Genomic DNA, 18,738 nt, shown 5'->3' on the forward strand with positions numbered 1-18,738 from the left:
TCGATCCTTCATATTCTTTATTGCAGTGAAATATCCTCAAACTTGAATTAAATCCAACCTATCATTTTATTTTAGATGGCAGCATTCTGTTCGCAATGATCATGAGCTACAGAAGCTTTGTTTATAATATGAAAAACTATAATTTACAAAAGTAGATGAGCTGGCATGAGATAAGTTCTAACAAACAGACATTAATGAAAAAAAAAAAAGATCTTTTTTTTTTTTTTTTTTTTACATAGGATATAGCTGACAAAAAGTCTGTCAATAGCTTTGATTAGAATTATACAGTATTTCTGAAATACAACTTCCTTGACAGCATGAGAAAACAAACCCAAAGCAAATTAGGGTGGAAATGTGTTACATCAGAAAGAGATTAATAATATACAATAATCCAGTAGTAAACTAGCATTCAACAAGCACTTAAGACAAAAATAATAATCACAAAATAAAGTGAAACTGACAGAATATTGGAAGTGAAAAAGGAAAAATTGGTGACAATCTAGTGCAAGTTTCCAAAATGACTATGGATCAGTGTTTCAGAACATCTGTAACAACAGTGTCAAAACTTCAGGACTAGTCAGGTGGATCTCTCAAAAACCAATGCTCATATTTTACCCCAAATCAACAGAAAAATAAGACATTTTGCAGAAAGAAAATGAGGTTTTCTTTCAATTATAAGCATCATTTTATTTATGCAAAACATTTTTTCTTTGATCCTGATCACCTACACTTATTAAAACCATCCATAATAACCCCTCAAACTTCATCAGTGATCAAAAGTATTCTTGTGCTTCATGAAACATGTTTTAAAAAACATAACGTGACATTACGTGAACGTACGGAAACTAATACAAATGTTACCAAGTCCACAATAAACGGCTCATTCTCATTCTATAAGCGCAGATCTGCATGTTTTAGTGCAGTTACAGCTTAGATGTTTATATATAATGATTATTAAATATTGTAATTCATAATAAACGTTCAAAACGGTCTCCTTTGAATATCTTAATAGGCAAAAATACAATCTAGCTGTATTACAATGTCCCAGAGCATCTTCAAAGTAACTCTTCTGTGCACCTACACACAGTCACCTATGGCACAGTGGATTCACAAACACACAACTTCATTTTCACTGATTTTGACTCAGTTTGATCTCGGTTCTAGACCTGGACCCACAACAGGAGAGCTGGCAGCCGATTATGATTTCTTATCACCTTATTTTTTGCATTGGCAATAGACATCGGCAATGTTTTTTTTTTCTTTTTTGGGGATTTAATTATAAGCTAAACTGCATAAATAAAATGGATTTGTTAATAATAACCACTAAAGTGAATCTGCTTGTCTGAAATGATTGTAACGTGAATACAGAAGATACGGATGTTCGTCACATGTGGTTTGGAGTTTTTACACAGGTTGCAATTAAGGGTTGTGTCATAACATCCTATTAGCAATCAGTATTTAATGGCTTAGTTTCTTGAAATGCTTTAAGTATTTAAGTGAATCTTAAGACATGTCACATTTCTATGAAAGCCTGTTTACGTCATGGAATAAATAAAGGTAACTGCAACTTTTTATCTTGAAACTTTTATGATTTTATTTCTCATAAATCAGACTTTTTTCCCCTTCAGAATTACGAGATAAACTAGCAACTGCAAGAAACAAAGTCTGAATTGTGAGATAAAAAGTCAAAATTACCTTTTTTAATTTTATTGTGTGGTAGAAAAAAAAAAACAATTGCAAAATGTAAACTCATAATTCTGAGAAAAAAGTCAATTTTGTCCGAGGTAAACTCAGAAAAGACAGAATTCTTAATTTTTAGCTCACAATTCTGACTTTTTTTTTTTTTTTTTTCTAAACTGCAAAATGTGAAAATAAGTTTCAATTACTATTTTTTTTTTTCGTGGAAATGGGCTTTTGTAGATTTTAACCCAAAATCGAAAGGAAAAATGTGTAAAGAACTTTTTTTTTTTTTTTTTTTTGCATTGTGACATTAATTTAATGGCTATTAAGGACAATTTGCACTTAAAATTCTATAATTAAATATTTTTACATTTAAATCGGCGTAAATTCAGTACAACAAATAATATCATGATATATACTTTATCATGTAAATAATACCAATATTTTTCTATATTTCCACATTTCTATCATGAAAATTACATTTTATTTGAATTAAGGTATTGAGAATGTGGAAAGTTATTATGTGGAAAGTGCTTAATAGTAATGTAAATAATGTTAGAATGCAAAAAATAAAAAATAAAATAAAAGCCTTAAAAACAGGCTTAATTTTCTTAATGCATAATAATATAATATAATTTAATATAATTTTTTTCTTTTGATTTTGGAGTTAAAATTGACCTGAACAGATGAGATTCACATATATTATTATTTTTTTTAAACAAACTTGGGATTTTTAAACACAAACCCCTAACACTCCTAACTATTTAAAAAAAAAAAAAAAAAGATAATTAGCCCCTCTCTTTAGACAGGGGTCAAAGGACAGATCGAATCTGAGCACTCACAAAGATCTGTTTTATACTGCTGCAATTTCACATACAAACTTAAACTGATCAAAAGAATCCAATTTCACTCTATTGTTAATCTAATGAGAAATGTTTTCCATACTCCCCTCTCTTTAGACCACTTGACCTATAAATCACAGATCGCGTCTGATCTCATCTCGCCTCTGTCCTCTGCTGTCCAGTTTTCTCCCAGTGTAATGAACATCTCACTTCACCTTGCTGATCCTTGACCAAGATGTCACAATTATGTGATGAGCAAACACAAGCGCAGGTGTAGTGATGGTCAGATGGGTCACAGGTTGGCCTCCCTCTTGTCTTTGCTGGGCGATGGCTTCATGGCATCTTTTCCAGGCTTCCCATTGGCTGGGGCGGCACCGGTTGCGGCAGTGGATTCCAAAGCGACCGCTGCAGCACGTTTGATTGGCTCATCCACTCTAGATCGTTCCTCTGGGCTGGGCTGGGAGGGTGGGGCCTGTTCAGAAGTGGGCGGGGCTGTGAGCTCCTGTTGTAACTTGTGGCTCTGAAGGAGGCGGAGCTGAACACGCAGTTCCAATATAGCCTCCTGTTCTTCATGGATGGCCTGATTCAGATGAGTGTTTTTATTCTGCAGAGAAAGAAACAAATTGAAGACAAGGATGAGATAGAGGGCTCAGCAAATAGTCAATTAAAATTTAACTTTGTACAAATCTTCACTTGCTTCCTTCTCACCTCTAGCTCTTCGTTCTGTTTCTGCAGGTCTTCTAGAATCATCTGCAGTTCCTCTTCATCTTCACTCTCGCTCTCACTGTCTGATGAATACTCCTCTGTTTCACTGCGGCCCTGCTGACGGCTGTGTGTGTGTCATTTTAAGCAGAAAATGAAAAACAATGAGTCAAAGAAATAAACAGTAAGATGAACCTTGCATTGGTCAGATCTGCTAAACTGTAGCCCTGTTTTGATACATTTACTGCCAATTACACATACATTAATGTTTTTGAAAGAGGATTCTTATGCTTACCAAGGCAAAGCTGTTTTCAACACTTTTAGCTCTTTCTTAAGCAAATCACTATATTAGAATGATATCTGAAGAATCATGTGATGGTACTTTTAATCAACTTATTGCAGCCTTGGTGAGCAGAAGAGAAAACGTTGCTTCGCACAGAAATCATGCATTATTAAAATTAGCAATAAATTTGTTCATTTCACCTGTGTGTGATTCTCACCTCTGTATATCTGCGATCTCTGCACGTAGTCGCTCAATTTCTTCTTTCTCTGTGGCGATTTGCCGGCGCAGCACCTGCTCCAGTGATATCAGCTCCTCCTGCTCTGTTAGGATCTCATTCTCCTGCAGGGGCGGTAGAGAAACACACCAAACACCACACAGAGAGAATCAGCAGCTGCATCCCAATCCACAAGTGCAGAAACTGTAGGGCAGAATCGGAACATGCTATATGACAGAAATAAGAGCCCTCTTTTACATGCCAGCATCTGCACATTATGTGTTTCTGTAGGTTCACGTGTTAAAAACAGCTGCGGCGTATACTATGCAAAGTACAGTGCCGCTTATCATTGACCAGCTGATTTGTTTATCTGTCAGACAGCCTTTTCAGTGTCGAACCAGGATCTGAAACACAGTGAAAGTAGCAGTAGCGTTCGAGCAGGTGGCCTCACCTGTGCCAGGAGAAGATTAATGACTTCCTCCTCGTTCTCAGACATCTCCTCCTTTGATACGTCCTCTTTAGACAGGCTGGCGATTTCCTGTGCGATTTTAGTCTCACACTCCTGTAGATTCAGAGGGACAGAGAAGAAACGACACATGAGGAGGTTTCTAGAAGTGTGGCATGATTTAAAAAATGGGGCATAAATTAAATATTTATAGTTGCAAACATTTGTTTTTAGTGAGCAGTTTCTTACAGAAGTGACGTACAATAAAGCTTTTTGTTTGTTTATAATTTAGCACCATGCTAAATGACCCAGCTACTGTATAATCATGGCAAGAAATAGCTAAAAATAAATAAATATAAACAACATATAAAATCGAAAGGGTTTTCAAAGTTTATCTTTGATTTAAATAAATCTAAAAATAAATCTGGTCTCATTTAATTAAAAATCTTTTATAAAGTTTGTTTTAAGTTGTGATTTGTTCATTCATCTCTCTCTTTTTTTAACATTGATTTTTCAACAAAATATTTTGTATAAATATATTAAAGGAAAATGCAGTGAATAAATAAATAAATAAACAGAACAAGGGGTATACATTGTTTCTGAGGCAAGCATACAGTAGGTTAACATATACACAATCACTGATAATTAAACATTACAGTACTCCATACATTTCTCCCAAAATATTGGAAACAGATCCCTTTTAAGTCTCAAAATAAAAGTTAAAGGGATAGTTCATCCAAAAATGAAAAGCACCCCATGATTTACTCATCCTCAAGCTATCCTAGGTGTATATACTTTCTTCTTTCAGACGAATACAATCAGAGTTATATTGAAAAATGTCCTGGCTCTTCCAAGCTTTATAATGGCAGTGAATGGGTGTCAAGATTTTGAAACAAAATAAAGTGCGTCCATCCCTCATAAGAAGTGCTCCACACGGCCTCTCCAGTGGGTTTATAAAGGCCTTCTAAAGTGAAGCGATGCATTTGTGTAAGAAAAATATCCATATCTACAACTTATAAACAGTAATCTCTAGCTTCTGCTAACTTTCATATGCGCGTTCACAAGAAAGTGGCGTTCCAGCAGATGACGAAGAACCTAGAATGGCTTGAGGGTGGGTAAATCATGGGGTAATTTTCATTTTTGGGAGAACTATTTGTTAATTCTTCCATATAATATGTTTTCCTAATTTCTGCATTTGGAATTATAACATTCCTAATTTTCATTTGATCTAAAATGTCAGCATTAGGGGCCGTTCACATATCGCATCTTTTGCATGCTCAAGTTCATTATTTCAAATGTAGACGCGTGGCAGACGCCTCTGGAGCGCATGCACCTGAATACTTTGGAAAAACAGAAAGTGGTGCGCCTAGTGTTTTCCACGCATTTTTAGGTGTGACATGTGAACAGCTCCTTATTCTTTCTGTAAGGAATTGCATTTGATTATTCATTCTCAGACAATCTTATTACGAGACTGTATGTGTGCTGATGTCTAGTAAAGCAGGGGTCAAGGGTCAGAGCTCTTGCCTGTCTCTTGGCCTCGCGGAGCTTGCGTTTCAGTGCAGTGACGATCCGCTGCACCTCCCAGAGTCTCTCCTCCTTGGACAGATCCTTCACACCGGCCTGCAGATCTCTGTGCAGACGGTTCAACAGGAACTCCTGCAGAAAAACACATGCACACATGTAAAATCAGTAGTGATGCACTGAAATGTACTTTTTACGGAAACACCGAAAATTGACAAAGTAGTTTCCATTTATGCGAAAATATTGTTTATATAATAATGAAATAATCTGTCAATTAATAATCTACATTTAAAATAAAAATAAAAAAACTATTTATAGAAACATTTAAATTGTCCGAACTAGAATTCTGTTCCTGTTCCAAATTGTTGTTGAAATATAAACATAACATAAACAATCATGACAGATTTATTCAAACACATATTTAATAAAACATCACTAACAGGTTTAATAAAAGTATACTATGTGCCATCGGAGAAGCACTAATAAAATGACACTGTTTTGGTCAATGATTTCGGTTCTCCAAAACCATTTCGGCTGAAACAGAAAATGCATTTTTTTGCTGACAATTTTTGGTTACCGAAATATCAGTATAACTCAAAACCTCTACAAATCTCAGCTGTCCATGAGCAAATAAGACTTAAAACTTAAGACTTAAAAATAAGTTTTTTTCTTTCTTTCTGAGAAAAAGATCGCAACCTCTCAAACTGTGTTCAGCAATCTGCAATTAAAAGTCAGATTTCAGTGAACTCAAATATTTCTCATCAAATGATCTGAGCTGCATACATTTAATAACTCTATACTCACACTGTATGATAGCTATAGACTTATTTGTGTCTTAGTCCTTCAACAGGTTTTTATGAGAATCATCTCTCACACAGAGCAACCTCTGAGCCATCAACCTTTGTTATTGTTAGTTTGTCGGAGTCATGTGATGGCGGCTATAGATTCACACAACTCAGAACTGTTTTCGTTTTTGCTGCTCCAGAACTGTTTTTGTTCCCAGTCTCTCCTCACTCACAGAGTTTGGATTCATCTCCTGTTTTGAATATCACACGCATGTCCTTGTTCTAGAGTCACATTTGCCTTTGACACAATAAAGCAAATTATTTTATGTAAAACATAAAACAAAACTTCTTCCACGATACAGCTTCCTCTTCCAGGTAAATCATACGATCTGGATCTCAAAATGACAAAATTGTCATGAAAACAGTCCTGCATTATTCTTTATGCAAAATATAATTTTGTCATCTTTCGTGTAAATTTTGACCTGTTAGATATGTTTGTGAGATTGAGTCACTTCTTTTATTTTAAGTATAGGGCTACAGCTGTATTGTTTCAGTTCTGTGACCCACCTGTCTGCGGATCTCCTCTTTAATGCTCTCCTGGGTCTCAGGTAGGGTCGGCATGGTGGCCATATTGGACCAACGCAGAGGATGGACTACCGGCTTCAGAACCACATCACCGAACAGCTCGCGGACGTGAGTGAAAAACACGTACAGCACACGATTCCCAATCTAAAAACCAGAAATTGATTTTGTGTCATACAGGAATAAACAGCCATGGTGAACATTAAAATAAGACACAACCACTGTTTATGGAAGGTAGATTTATTGTTATTGCCCAATCATGCTACCCCCTCTTCTCCACATCATTTGCAGTCCTCTCTCAAATACAAATGACCCCAAACAAGATCTCATTAGCAGTATGAGGGCACCTCTATCCTCCATGTGTCCTGAGAGACTATAAAGTAGAACAGCCTTCAGTCTGAGCAGAAATGATTCCAAAACCATCTACTGTGAGACTATTAATGACGATTAGCAAGTTTGCAACATTTTACTATACTAAACCTCTCGTACAGAATAAAATCTTTACTATGTACTTCAATCCAGGGTACAAAATTAACTTTTTGTATTGCACATGGAAAAAGGACCATTATTGTTCACAATATTAAAAAAAAGATTATGAAGTAATACAAGACACTTGAAATCCAGTATTTAAAATAATAATAAATAATAATAATTAGTGATAATGTTGAATAAGCCGAAGGAAGCTTTATTCATATGGGTTCATATGGGTGAGAATGTAATTGAATGTTAAGAAATGTTCTTCTATAGACCTAAAAGGTAAAACAAACAAATAAATAAATGCATTTATCATTAATAAATTATAAATAATGTGTTGTAATATTGCAATTGAAAAAAATGCCCAATATTATTCACAATATTTACTCAGCTAAAGCTAATCTGTTTTAATGTGAGAAGAAAGAGTTTGTGGAGTGATAAAACATGAAACGCTGTGTTTAAATAACAACAAAAATAACAGTAAATAGGCACGGCTAATTTTCTGAAAATTCATATTAAGAACAAAAAACCAAAAAGCTTAAAACAAAGAATTTTATTAAATAATCTGATTGTAAATCAGTTATAAATGTTCTTCTGCAGGCCTAAAATATTCTTTAATAATATTACAGTATAAATGCTAATGTATAAATTATTGGTATATTTTATAATAATTTAATTTGAAGAATTTCATTTTTTTTTTTTTTTTACACATTTTCAGACTTGCCAATACAACTGTAGAATAAGCCATACTGTATGTCATCATCAAGCAAACATCACCTGTAGATTATAAACTCACCTGTACGGTTGGATTGAGCACAATCGAGATGTTCTGGATGTTCATCTTGGTGTCAGTCTCGCGGGCGATGACGTGGTCCATGTGAGTGAAGAGCCAGGCCAGGAGGAGTCTGCTCCCCGCGGGAACCTCCCCCAGGAGCCTCTGAAACTCCTGCAGCTTCTCTGCCTCGCTGGGCCGCCCGCAGGCCTCATCGAAACGCTGGGCCAGCTCTTTACACAGCAGGTTATCGGGCAGCTCTCGCAGGTACTGCTTCAACAGGCTGGCCACCGTGTGAGGATCATACTCCTCCAGACACGGACACTCCTCACGGTCGTACGCTGCTTTCAGCTCGTCAACCTTTGACTTCATACCTACAGGAACAACATGGAGGCAAGAGTCAAAAGCTGCAAGGAACATTTGATTTGGACTTTTACGTGCAGACAAAAGAAAAGCTGGTAAGGTGCATGTATTTGTTGTCCGTTCAGATATTTGTAACACTCAGGCATGCAGTGTGAGCACGTTTGAGATAGACCTGAGCATGTGACTTCATTTGAGTGGTCTTGCATTGTATTAAACATGATAAATGGAAAATGGACAAATATTCTATCAAAAGTGAACCAAAAAGCAGCCCAAGCCCACTTTTAAGAACAATTTAAATCTGAAAAACAATAAGGTTGCGTTTAAATACTTTTAAAGTGCTTTAAAAGTCTAAATCCAGACACAGATGTGAAAACACATTGAGATTACAGATGTTAAGATTTGCTTTGCAAATTTGTTCATTTTTATATATACACTGCTGTTCAAAAGTTTGATAAAAATTAAGATGATTTTTTTTTTGTTTTTGAAAGAAATAGTTTTATTCAGCAAGGTTACTTTAAATTGCTCAAAAGTGACAGTAAAAATATTTATAATATCACAAAAGATCTATATTCCAAGTAAATGATGTTCTTTTAAACTTTATTTATCAAACAATCTGGTTTCCACAAAAAAATATTAAGCAGAACAAATGATGCCTGCTGAAAATTCAGCTTTGCATCACAAGAATAAATTATATTTTAAAATCTATTCCAATAGAAAATAGTTGTTTTAAACTGTAAAAATATTTTACAAAATTACTATATTGTATTTTTGATTAAATAATCACAGCCTTGGCGAGTATAAGAGACTTCTGTCAAAACATTAAGAAAATTTAGTATTCATCAGTCACTTTGTCTGATGGGAGAAAAATTAAATTTTAAACACCGGTAACAGAGTGCCATCCTAAATAGAGGGAAGGAAATTAGCTTATTATAGAATATTCTGGGTGTTTTTTAGCTTAATATTAATGGAATATTGTCGATAATTTGACTTCAAAAGATTTTAAGAGAATTTGACAAAAAACAAGTACAGGAACTTTTTATTTGAAATAATTTAGGTTAATAATAAAATAATTATTAATAATTAATATTAGGTCAGTGCATTACTGAAAATTATTGTGTGCAATAATTGAAAACAACCCAGAATATTCCTTTAAATAAATATAAAAATGAGATTTCAGTTCACAGGAAGTAGAACAGGGTCGTACCAGAGACACGATAGATGCCTTCACATTTCATGCCGTAGCTCTCGATGTAGTCCACACACTCTCTGAAGATGGCTGGGAGCTGTATCCCATCATACAGCGCCGTTCTCCTCACCGCTTCCGCTAAAGACACTCCGAAGATCGGCCGGAACGTCGTCGCCGCCTCTGTGATGACCGGTTCGGGCTCGGCGCTGGGCTTTTTCTTCTTTTTCTTCTCTTTCCACTGTTTCACGACGTCCGCTGCCGTCAGGTCTTTGGACTTCTTGTCCTTGGCCTTCTCCTCTTTAGGCCCCTTTTCCTTCACTTTGAAGTCCTTTTCTTTCTTCTTGGAGAAACTGGGCTTCTTGAAGACGTGGATGCCCTTGGAGCGCTTCATCTTAGACGGGCTCTCGGCCTCATCGGCAGAACTGTCCTCCTGGAACGCAGCGTATCCCTCGGCTAAAGGGAGAGGAGATAAAAAAGAAGAGATAAGGTGAAGAGAAGAGAAGAGAAGAGAAGAGAAGAGAAGAGAAGAGAAGAGAAGAGAAGAGAAGAGAAGAGAAGAGAAGAGAAGAGAAGAGAAGAGAAGAGAAGAGAAGAGAAGCAACCTTCTTCCAATACCTGATGCTAAAAAGAAACCGTCCTATTAACGGCTGTGCAAAATTTACTGTCCCACCGTCTGTGTCTCTGAAGGTTAGGTGAGACTGTGAGGAGCAGAACGAAACGAGAACGACAGAAAGACACTGAAAACTGCTCTAAAGAGGTCAGCTTACAATTTAGTAATACCCCCCTGTGCCAGCTCTTTTTTTAGTGATCTATTTCCCTGTCCTGACACTGACTTCACCCTGAGCAGAACAGTAATCAGCAGCTCACAAACAAGGCTCTGACCCTCATCAGTCAGTATTCATGACTGGCCCCTCCTCAGCCACTTTAACACACCTACAGGGATGGACAGGGTGTGTCTTTAAAAGCTCCATCACTTCCTGCTTGTGTGCAATAGGCTGCGGCAGGGAGGCTAAATATAGCGTCAGGAAAACAACAAATTCACTCTGAGTCTGCACAGAATCTGGAACATCTGCACACTGAGGGCAGAAGTCCATACTATCAACTAGAGCTGGGCTATAGAGCTACAAAAATTATATCTCACTAGTCTTTTGATGCTGTTTCATATATAATGTACCATTCAAAGGTCTGGGGTTGGTCAAGTCTTTTTTTATGTCTTTGGAACTCTCTTATACTCATCACGGCTGCATTTGCTTGATAAAAAAATACAATAAAAACTGTAAAAATGTGAAAAATTATTACAATTTAAGGTCTGGGGTTGTTCCTCTCGCCCTCTCTCCGTCTCCCTCTCGTCCTCTATCTCTCTCCTCTTCGCTCTCCACCCAGTCCTCTCCCTCTTCCTCTCTCTCTCTCCTCTCATTCTCCCATCTCTCTCTCCTCTCTCTCTCTCTCTCTCTCTCTCTCTCTCTCTGATGCTCTCTCTCTTCTCTCTCTCTCTCTCTCTCTCTCTCTCTCTCTCTCTATATATATATATAATTCCTGCGATGCAAAGCTGAATTTTCAGCATCATTACTCCAGTCTTCAGTGTCACATGATCCTTCAGAAATCATTCTAATATGCTGATTTGCTGCTCAAATATGTTTGTTATTATTATCAGTGCTGAAAACAGTTGTGCTGCTTCAGATTTCTCTGGAAACTTATACATTTTTCAGCATTCTTTGATGAATAGAAAGTTCAAATAGCATTTATTTAAGATAGAAATCTTCTGTAACATTATAAATCTCTTTACTCTAACTTTTGATCACTTTAAACTTCATTCATGTATTGGAAATTAATATATAGTTACACATTTTATAGTTTACATATAAAAAAAAAAAAAAAAAGTTTACAAAATTAAAGAAAAACAAAAAAACAACAACAACTAGATTACTAAAACTTAAACTAAAATTAAAATAAAAAATAAAAAAAATAAAAAAAAAATCAGAAGAATTATAATAGTCTCTCAATGATACCAAAATAACATAACTGGCATGAAAAGTGCTGCTGTGGTTTCTTTATTTACGATGAATGTCACTTGTGTTAGAGCTTGTGATCTAATGCAACAACATTCAAGTCTTTATTTAGATGCAAGTATCAGTATGAGCATCATTGCTGAGTGTAAATACACAGCGTGTGATTGTGTTTATCTTACTGCGTTTCTCCTTCTTCTTAAACTTGTTCTTCTTCTTGTTGTGCTCCTTTTCATCATCGGACGCCACGTCGGGCGGCTCATGGTGGTGTCCGTCGTGAGGGGGTGAGGGGTCGCCCGTACGATACAGACCTGGAAACTTAGTGGGGCTGATCTCTTCTGAGCTCGGGGTACGAGCCACGCCCCCAGGATGCTCCGCCCTCCTCTGCTCCGCAGGGCTGCTACTGGGTGGCAGGAAGCACTCCGTCATCTCTGCGCCACCCTGCTATTGGCTCCTTGCAGCACGATGCCCAGGGATTGGCTGTTGGATCTGATGACACGTCACCTCTCCATGTCACCTGAGGGAAAAAAAAACTAATTATTTCAACAAGTTATTTCAAATCCTCACACTCAAAATCCCACTTCAGGATGGCAGATTCTTATCTCACACTTTCTGATGTACAACGGTGAATCTGAACTGTAAGAACTGTGCAATGAGTCTACTATCTGTGTTCAAACACATTTTGCAGACATTATGCCCTCATGGCAGCAGTGTGTTTTGTAAACAGCAGTGTTCTTGCATCAGATGAACAGATTACTTTAACATGAATGATCATGATGTCTCTCAAAACCCATTCTGTAAACTCTGTGTGAATTTCTGTGTGATTAAATGCTCAAACCAGTTCATATAATGTCATAATGATACCACTCCCCTCTAGTGACCATAAGGGTTTTTGCATCTTAAAAACCTCATGAATTTTGTCACTGCACTAAAAATGCTTTTATGGGCAGAGAAGTACAAACTGGAACACTAAAGTCACCTTCTCCATTCTAAACTGATCAATGATTTAGTGAACTATTAGAATCATGATCAAAAATCCAACAACAGCACAAAAACACTAATTAGACAAAGCTTTAAATAAACTGAGTCCCGACTCCCAAGCCATACATAACAACACCTAGAAGTTTTGAAAACTTAAAAGAGTACCAACTAGTAGCACTTTGAGCTACAATGTTTCATGAAAAGTGACTTATAAATGATTATATGGTTTGATTAAAAAAAAAGTAAAACAACTTTTCACTTTGAAAGTAAAACAATTAACTATAAATCCATATTTTGTAGGGACACATCCAAACCAGCTCATTTTACTCCATAAATACCATCATAAGCTCAAACACATGCCCAACAGAGACAGACGTGTTTAATGAAGAAAAATGATCTACAAGTTCAGACTCACAATGAAACAGAGTATGCAACAAGAAAAAGAAAATGAGGGCTGACCTTGATTTTATCTTTCAGAGCTGACATCAAGTTATAACATACTGATATAAAAACTACAAAGACAAAAGTATTTTCCTTAGAAAAACTTGCATTTACAAATCATTCACAACAAAACCAGAAACATGTATTTAGACAGCAAAATTGGCCACTTTTGAGTTCATGTTGAGTTCACTCACAAAAGTTTCTATATAATTCAATATAATATAATTTAATGATTTTTTTTTTTACTCATCTAAACAATAAATTGGCATGAGAAATGTTAAAGGGATACTCCACCCCAAAATGAAAATTTTGTCATTAATCACTTACCCTCATGTCGTTTCAAACCCGTAAAAGCTTTGTTCGTCTTCGGAACACAATTTAAGATATTTTGGATGAAAACTGGGACAAACTGTTTTATTTCAAATCAAAGCTAAATATATGTAGAAACAGTGCATCCTTGTGGCGCGGATGATACAGAAGAGCATACACAGCATACGGTGATATGGAGAGACACAGAGGAGACTGTTGACAAAGAAATAATTGAATAAAGTCGTTATTTTTGTTTTCTTCTCTTACAAAAAATGTTCCCGTCACTTAATATAACCCAGATTGCACATCTGATGGCAGATGGAGTATTCTGACCACGACTTTCATACTTTTTATGGAGCGTGACACTGTTATTTATTTGGCAGTCTATGGGACAGTCACAGGCCTCCTGGTTTTCATCCAAAATATCTTAAATTGTGTTCCGAAGACGAACAAAGCTTTTACGGGTTTGGAACGACATGGGGGCAAGCAATTAATGACAACATTTTCATTTTGGGGTGGAGTATCCCTTTAAGATAGTTAAAAAGTGCATGTAAAATAATCATACTTTGTACAGTAAACAACAATTTTAGATCAGTTTTAGGCTTTAGTATGACTCACTGCTCAAGTTTAATGTCAAATACACATTATACATATGTACATTAGGACACACACACATGCCATTAAGACCGTGTATATATATATATATATATATATATATAAGGTGTTTTATTATTTGGTGTTTTATTATATATGTATGTGTATATATGTATGTATATGTGTATATATATATATATATGTATACACACACACACACACACACACACACACACACACACGGGGGGGGGGGTATTATAAAATAATACATTCAAAACAGGTACTCACAAAATTATAGTGCTTTAAAGGCAATTTGACTAATTACGAGGAAATAATTTTTTCTACTGAAGAGCAGAATAAATCTCTCCTGACAGCAGCTGTTTCGTTGAATAAAACAAGCCTGACCATATGACAGACTATCTTTAAACGCGTTAAAACAATGAATGAACCGCACTTAAAAGATGCTTTACCAGCGAGAAAAAACGTATAATACCAACGGTGCTAATAATATAATATTTAAAGGTAAGTTACATAAAAGTAGATTCATAAACTAGCATGCTTGCTAACGAACCTCTGGTTTTATGGACAAAGTCAACCTCTCACACTATTAAAACACAAATACATTGTATGAACGAAAAAATAAGCCATATTTCTTGACCAAATATTAGAGAACGTGTACAAATATATTTAAAAAAGAATCCGTGCACAAACCTTCTGTTATGAATGTAACAGCTGCACTTCCTGTAGCTTGTTTACGTCCCATCTGACGCGCGCGCATGCGCAGTTGGAGCCCCCTTGAATTATGGGAGCTCTAGTTTGAATTATCTGCACTTGCCAGCTGCTGTCATAGGTGTCATCTAACGTTTGGATCATTTTGAGGACATTTACATTCTGAGGATATTAATTTACATGACAAAACAATATAACATTATATTTCTACATTATTCTCAGTATTTTCTATGAGGCCAGCAGATGAAGCTGTTGAGCCACAGACCAATAGTGCAGTGTTTGAGCTGAATGAATGTCAGGGGAGTTCATTCATATCTATGATGGGGGGAAACTGTTTCCTAGTAACAAAGGCAGCCCTTCCTAGTTGTTCTTCCTCTGGTTAGGTCATTTCAGGGATTGCTGTCAAATCACATATGATTCAAGCATTATCATTGTGTTTATGGTTGTGCAACTCATTATCTAAGATGCCAGATAAGAATTTGGACATATTTTATGGCATCCATCATAAAACTGCAGTAGAAAATGCAGCTGTATGAGTCAGTGGTTACTGTTAGTGAACTGGCACCAGTGTTGTTTTCATTAATTGGGATACTTACAGTATATGAGAGTTTATGTTCATATTTTATTTCGTATGTTCATACTTTTCATTTAATTTTTTTTTAAATAATTTTTATTAGTTATTGTTTTTTTAAAATGTCTATAGTTTTTTTTTATGGCAACACTTTAAAATAAGGTGTCATTTTTAACATTAGTTAATGTAGTAACTAAAACAAACAAACAATGAACAATATTACAGTATTTATTAGTCTTTGTTAATGTTAGTTATTAATAAATATACAGTTGTTTTTCTTAGTTCATGTTAGTTCACAGTGCATTAACTAATGTTAACAAACACAACTTTTGATTTTAATAATGCATTAGTAAACGTTTAAATTAATATTAACTAAGAATAATAAATGTTGTAGAAGTATTGTTCATTCTTAGTTTAAGTTAATAAAGTAGTTAACTAATGAAACCTTATTGTAAAATGTTACCATTTTTATTTATGTACATTAGCACTTTTAGTTTTAGAGTGCATCACGTTAAATTAAATGAAAATGAGAAATGTTGATGAAATAAAATAAGTTTAAGTTATATCTTATTTCAGCTAATGTTTTGTTTACTTATTGCACATATAAATGTTTTAGTATGGTTTTAGTAAACTACAGCAACACTGACTGGTGAATCCAATGTCTGCTCATAACATAAAATTACCCAATCAAATTCTGCCTTGACATGAAGAGCTTGAAAATGTAACGTCCAACATTGTTTCAGTAGACTGTGAATGCTGTTTGAATTGGTTTCTGATCTTTAAAAAAAAAAAAAAAAACATACACACAAATAATCATTTGTTTTTCTCGACTTCTTTTGTACAACTTGACAGCCAATGATCATCATGCCTTTCTATTGTATAGATTAGAGCAGCTTTGACATTTTCATAATAACCTATTTTGTGTTCTACTGGTAAAGGTCACATGAGTTTGGAGTGACCTGAGGGTAGACAGATGATGACAGAATCGACTGTGAATGACGGATTTTACCTAAAATAACCTTAAAGGAGTAGTTGCATTAAAATGTGCTGAAACAGGTCAGAACAGATTTAGAGAATTTTAGCATTATGTCACCAATGGATCCACTGCAGTCGATGGGTGCCATCAGAATGAGAGTCCAAACAGCTGAAAAAAACATCACAATAATCAGTAATAGTTCAAGTCTAAAGCTGTGCATTTTTAAGAAACAAAACCATTATCTCGGTCTGATGGACACCCATGTTTGAATTATAACATTATGTAGTAAATTTAGTAAGCTGTTTTTTCCTCATGGTGACTATTGGATGGTTTCAGAGTTTACTTTCCTTATGGAAACATTTTGTTCTCACAATGAAGGCAACACCTGACCCACACTCATATACTCACACAAATAAATCTGTGGATCCAAAATTGGAACAGTGAGTTAATTGGTTTTCTTGACCTTTTTGGTGGTAGATCTGAACCATTTTCTTGGAAGAATTGTGCTTGGTGTGAGACTTTAACTACTTTACTTGCAGACGTTCCACCTTTACCATCCACACACACACACACACACACACACACACACACACACACACACACACACACACACACACACACACACACACACACACACACACACACACACACACACACACACACACGAGTCAATAATATCAAAGATCCTAATACCCTTCAGTTAAAGTAAAAAAAAAAAGCAAAATGCCTCACTGTCTGTTTGACAGAGTAAATATGACCTTTGCTCTTCAATGAGAGTGTCCAGAGTCTCTGGTCATGTCAGGTTTATTTGCAGGCATGCCTGGGAGGCACTAAGAAATTTTTTCTGACCTTCAGTACAGCTTTAGGAGAACAATATATTTTTATTTTTAATATATATTGGCACGTCATGGGTCAACAGTTTCCCCAAAGACTTCTATTGCAAATTAATTTCTGTAAATGCTTTTTCTTTGTTTTTGTAAACTCAGTTGACATTATTTTCTATGGTTATTAACATCATGTCACAGATTCTATACAAAGAAGTGTGCATTCTGTTAAATAACACTTAAAAATGTGGTGTAGAAACAATTCTCACTCAAAAGTTAGTAAATTTCTCAATTATTTAACAAAGAAGCATCAAGTAACACTTTGTATTAAGTACATTTTGAAGTAGAAAGTAGTATTTTATTGTAAAATGTACTACAATAATCTTTGTTTTAACTTTGAAACATATTTTCATGTACATGAATATGAATATTTAACCGTTTAGCTGCTAAAGTGTTTTATGTGACGTGAGGCCAAGTATGGTGTCCCTTTCTCTGAATTTTTGCTGTGCAGTTATCCCATCCAAGTGCACACACACACAAAACAGTAAGTAGTGAACAAGCGGGTACCGAGACTCACAACCACAACCTTTGTGTTACAAGTCGGACTCTTTAACCCAGGGGTCACCAAACTCAGTCCTGGAGGGCCGGTGTCCTGCAGAGTTTAGCTCAAACTTGCCTCAACACACCTGCTTGGAGGTTTCTAGTATAGTTTGATTCGCCGGTTAAGGTGTGTTTAATTAGGGTTGGAACTAAACTGTGCAGGACACCGGCCCTCCAGGAACGAGTTTGGTGACCCCTGCTCTAACCATTAGGCCACGAGTCATGACTGCCCTGTGTTGTTAATAAGTTGCTAGGTAGTTGCTAAATGTGGTTAAAATTGGTTCTGAGGCTGTTGATATAGAAGTTTGCACAATAATAGTATGCTTATTTTGTCAAGCCGACATATAATCACTGAAACAAGTCTGGAGTTGTCCATGAGTTATGTAACACTTTCCTCTTTTTTTTCTGATGAGCAGAACAATGTGTAGTTCCCAATGTTAGCAGTCTTATCCTATATGATACCAGCTGGGACAGATACAGGATAAGCATGCAGTGATTGCACAGTTAAAGACTTGTTTATTTTCAGGTTTGGGTTTATCTCTGTGCCGAGCGGTCATGGAGGTTGTAAGAATGCACAGGTTCATGCACATACAGCATGTCGCTATTTCAGGAAGATTTCAGTATGTAAATATGCACTGCAAGTCTACAAAAAAACACGTTACCTTATTGGTTACATTACCTGATTCTTTTAATATCTCCCATGCAATTAAACTAAGATCTATAGATGTTTTTCCTGAGAAAGAGTCCAATAATCTCAAATCTCCTCTAGTGTTTTAGAAAAGAGTTTGTTTCTTCATCATTACATATTTGGAGAAACTAAGCATTCCATCATTTGCTCACCAATGGATCCTCAGCAGT

At 35.8% G+C, this 18,738-nt stretch overlaps 1 protein-coding gene across 2 annotated transcripts; it reads right to left on the bottom strand.

The window, feature by feature from the left end:
* Positions 1-47: 47 nt before the first annotated feature.
* On the bottom strand, positions 48-15,023 carry LOC109079424 (ralA-binding protein 1-like). 2 transcript variants are annotated; one of them, XM_042712494.1, is made up of 10 exons: positions 14,892-15,023; positions 12,038-12,372; positions 9,868-10,302; positions 8,325-8,674; positions 7,040-7,201; positions 5,691-5,822; positions 4,173-4,283; positions 3,725-3,846; positions 3,231-3,351; positions 48-3,126 (listed from the first exon to the last, which is right to left on the bottom strand). In XM_042712494.1, exons 2-10 carry the CDS (start codon positions 12,282-12,284, stop codon positions 2,815-2,817), a joined length of 1,992 nt encoding a protein of 663 aa, XP_042568428.1. In that variant the 5' UTR covers positions 12,285-12,372; positions 14,892-15,023; the 3' UTR covers positions 48-2,814. The 2 variants fall into 2 exon arrangements, with proteins under 2 accessions (XP_042568428.1, XP_042568433.1); XM_042712499.1 differs by lacking the exons at positions 12,038-12,372; positions 14,892-15,023 and adding an exon at positions 10,465-10,964.
* Positions 15,024-18,738: the final 3,715 nt, after the last annotated feature.

Source organism: Cyprinus carpio, chromosome A2, assembly GCF_018340385.1.
Source record: "Cyprinus carpio isolate SPL01 chromosome A2, ASM1834038v1, whole genome shotgun sequence".
Lineage (NCBI taxonomy): Eukaryota > Metazoa > Chordata > Actinopteri > Cypriniformes > Cyprinidae > Cyprinus > Cyprinus carpio.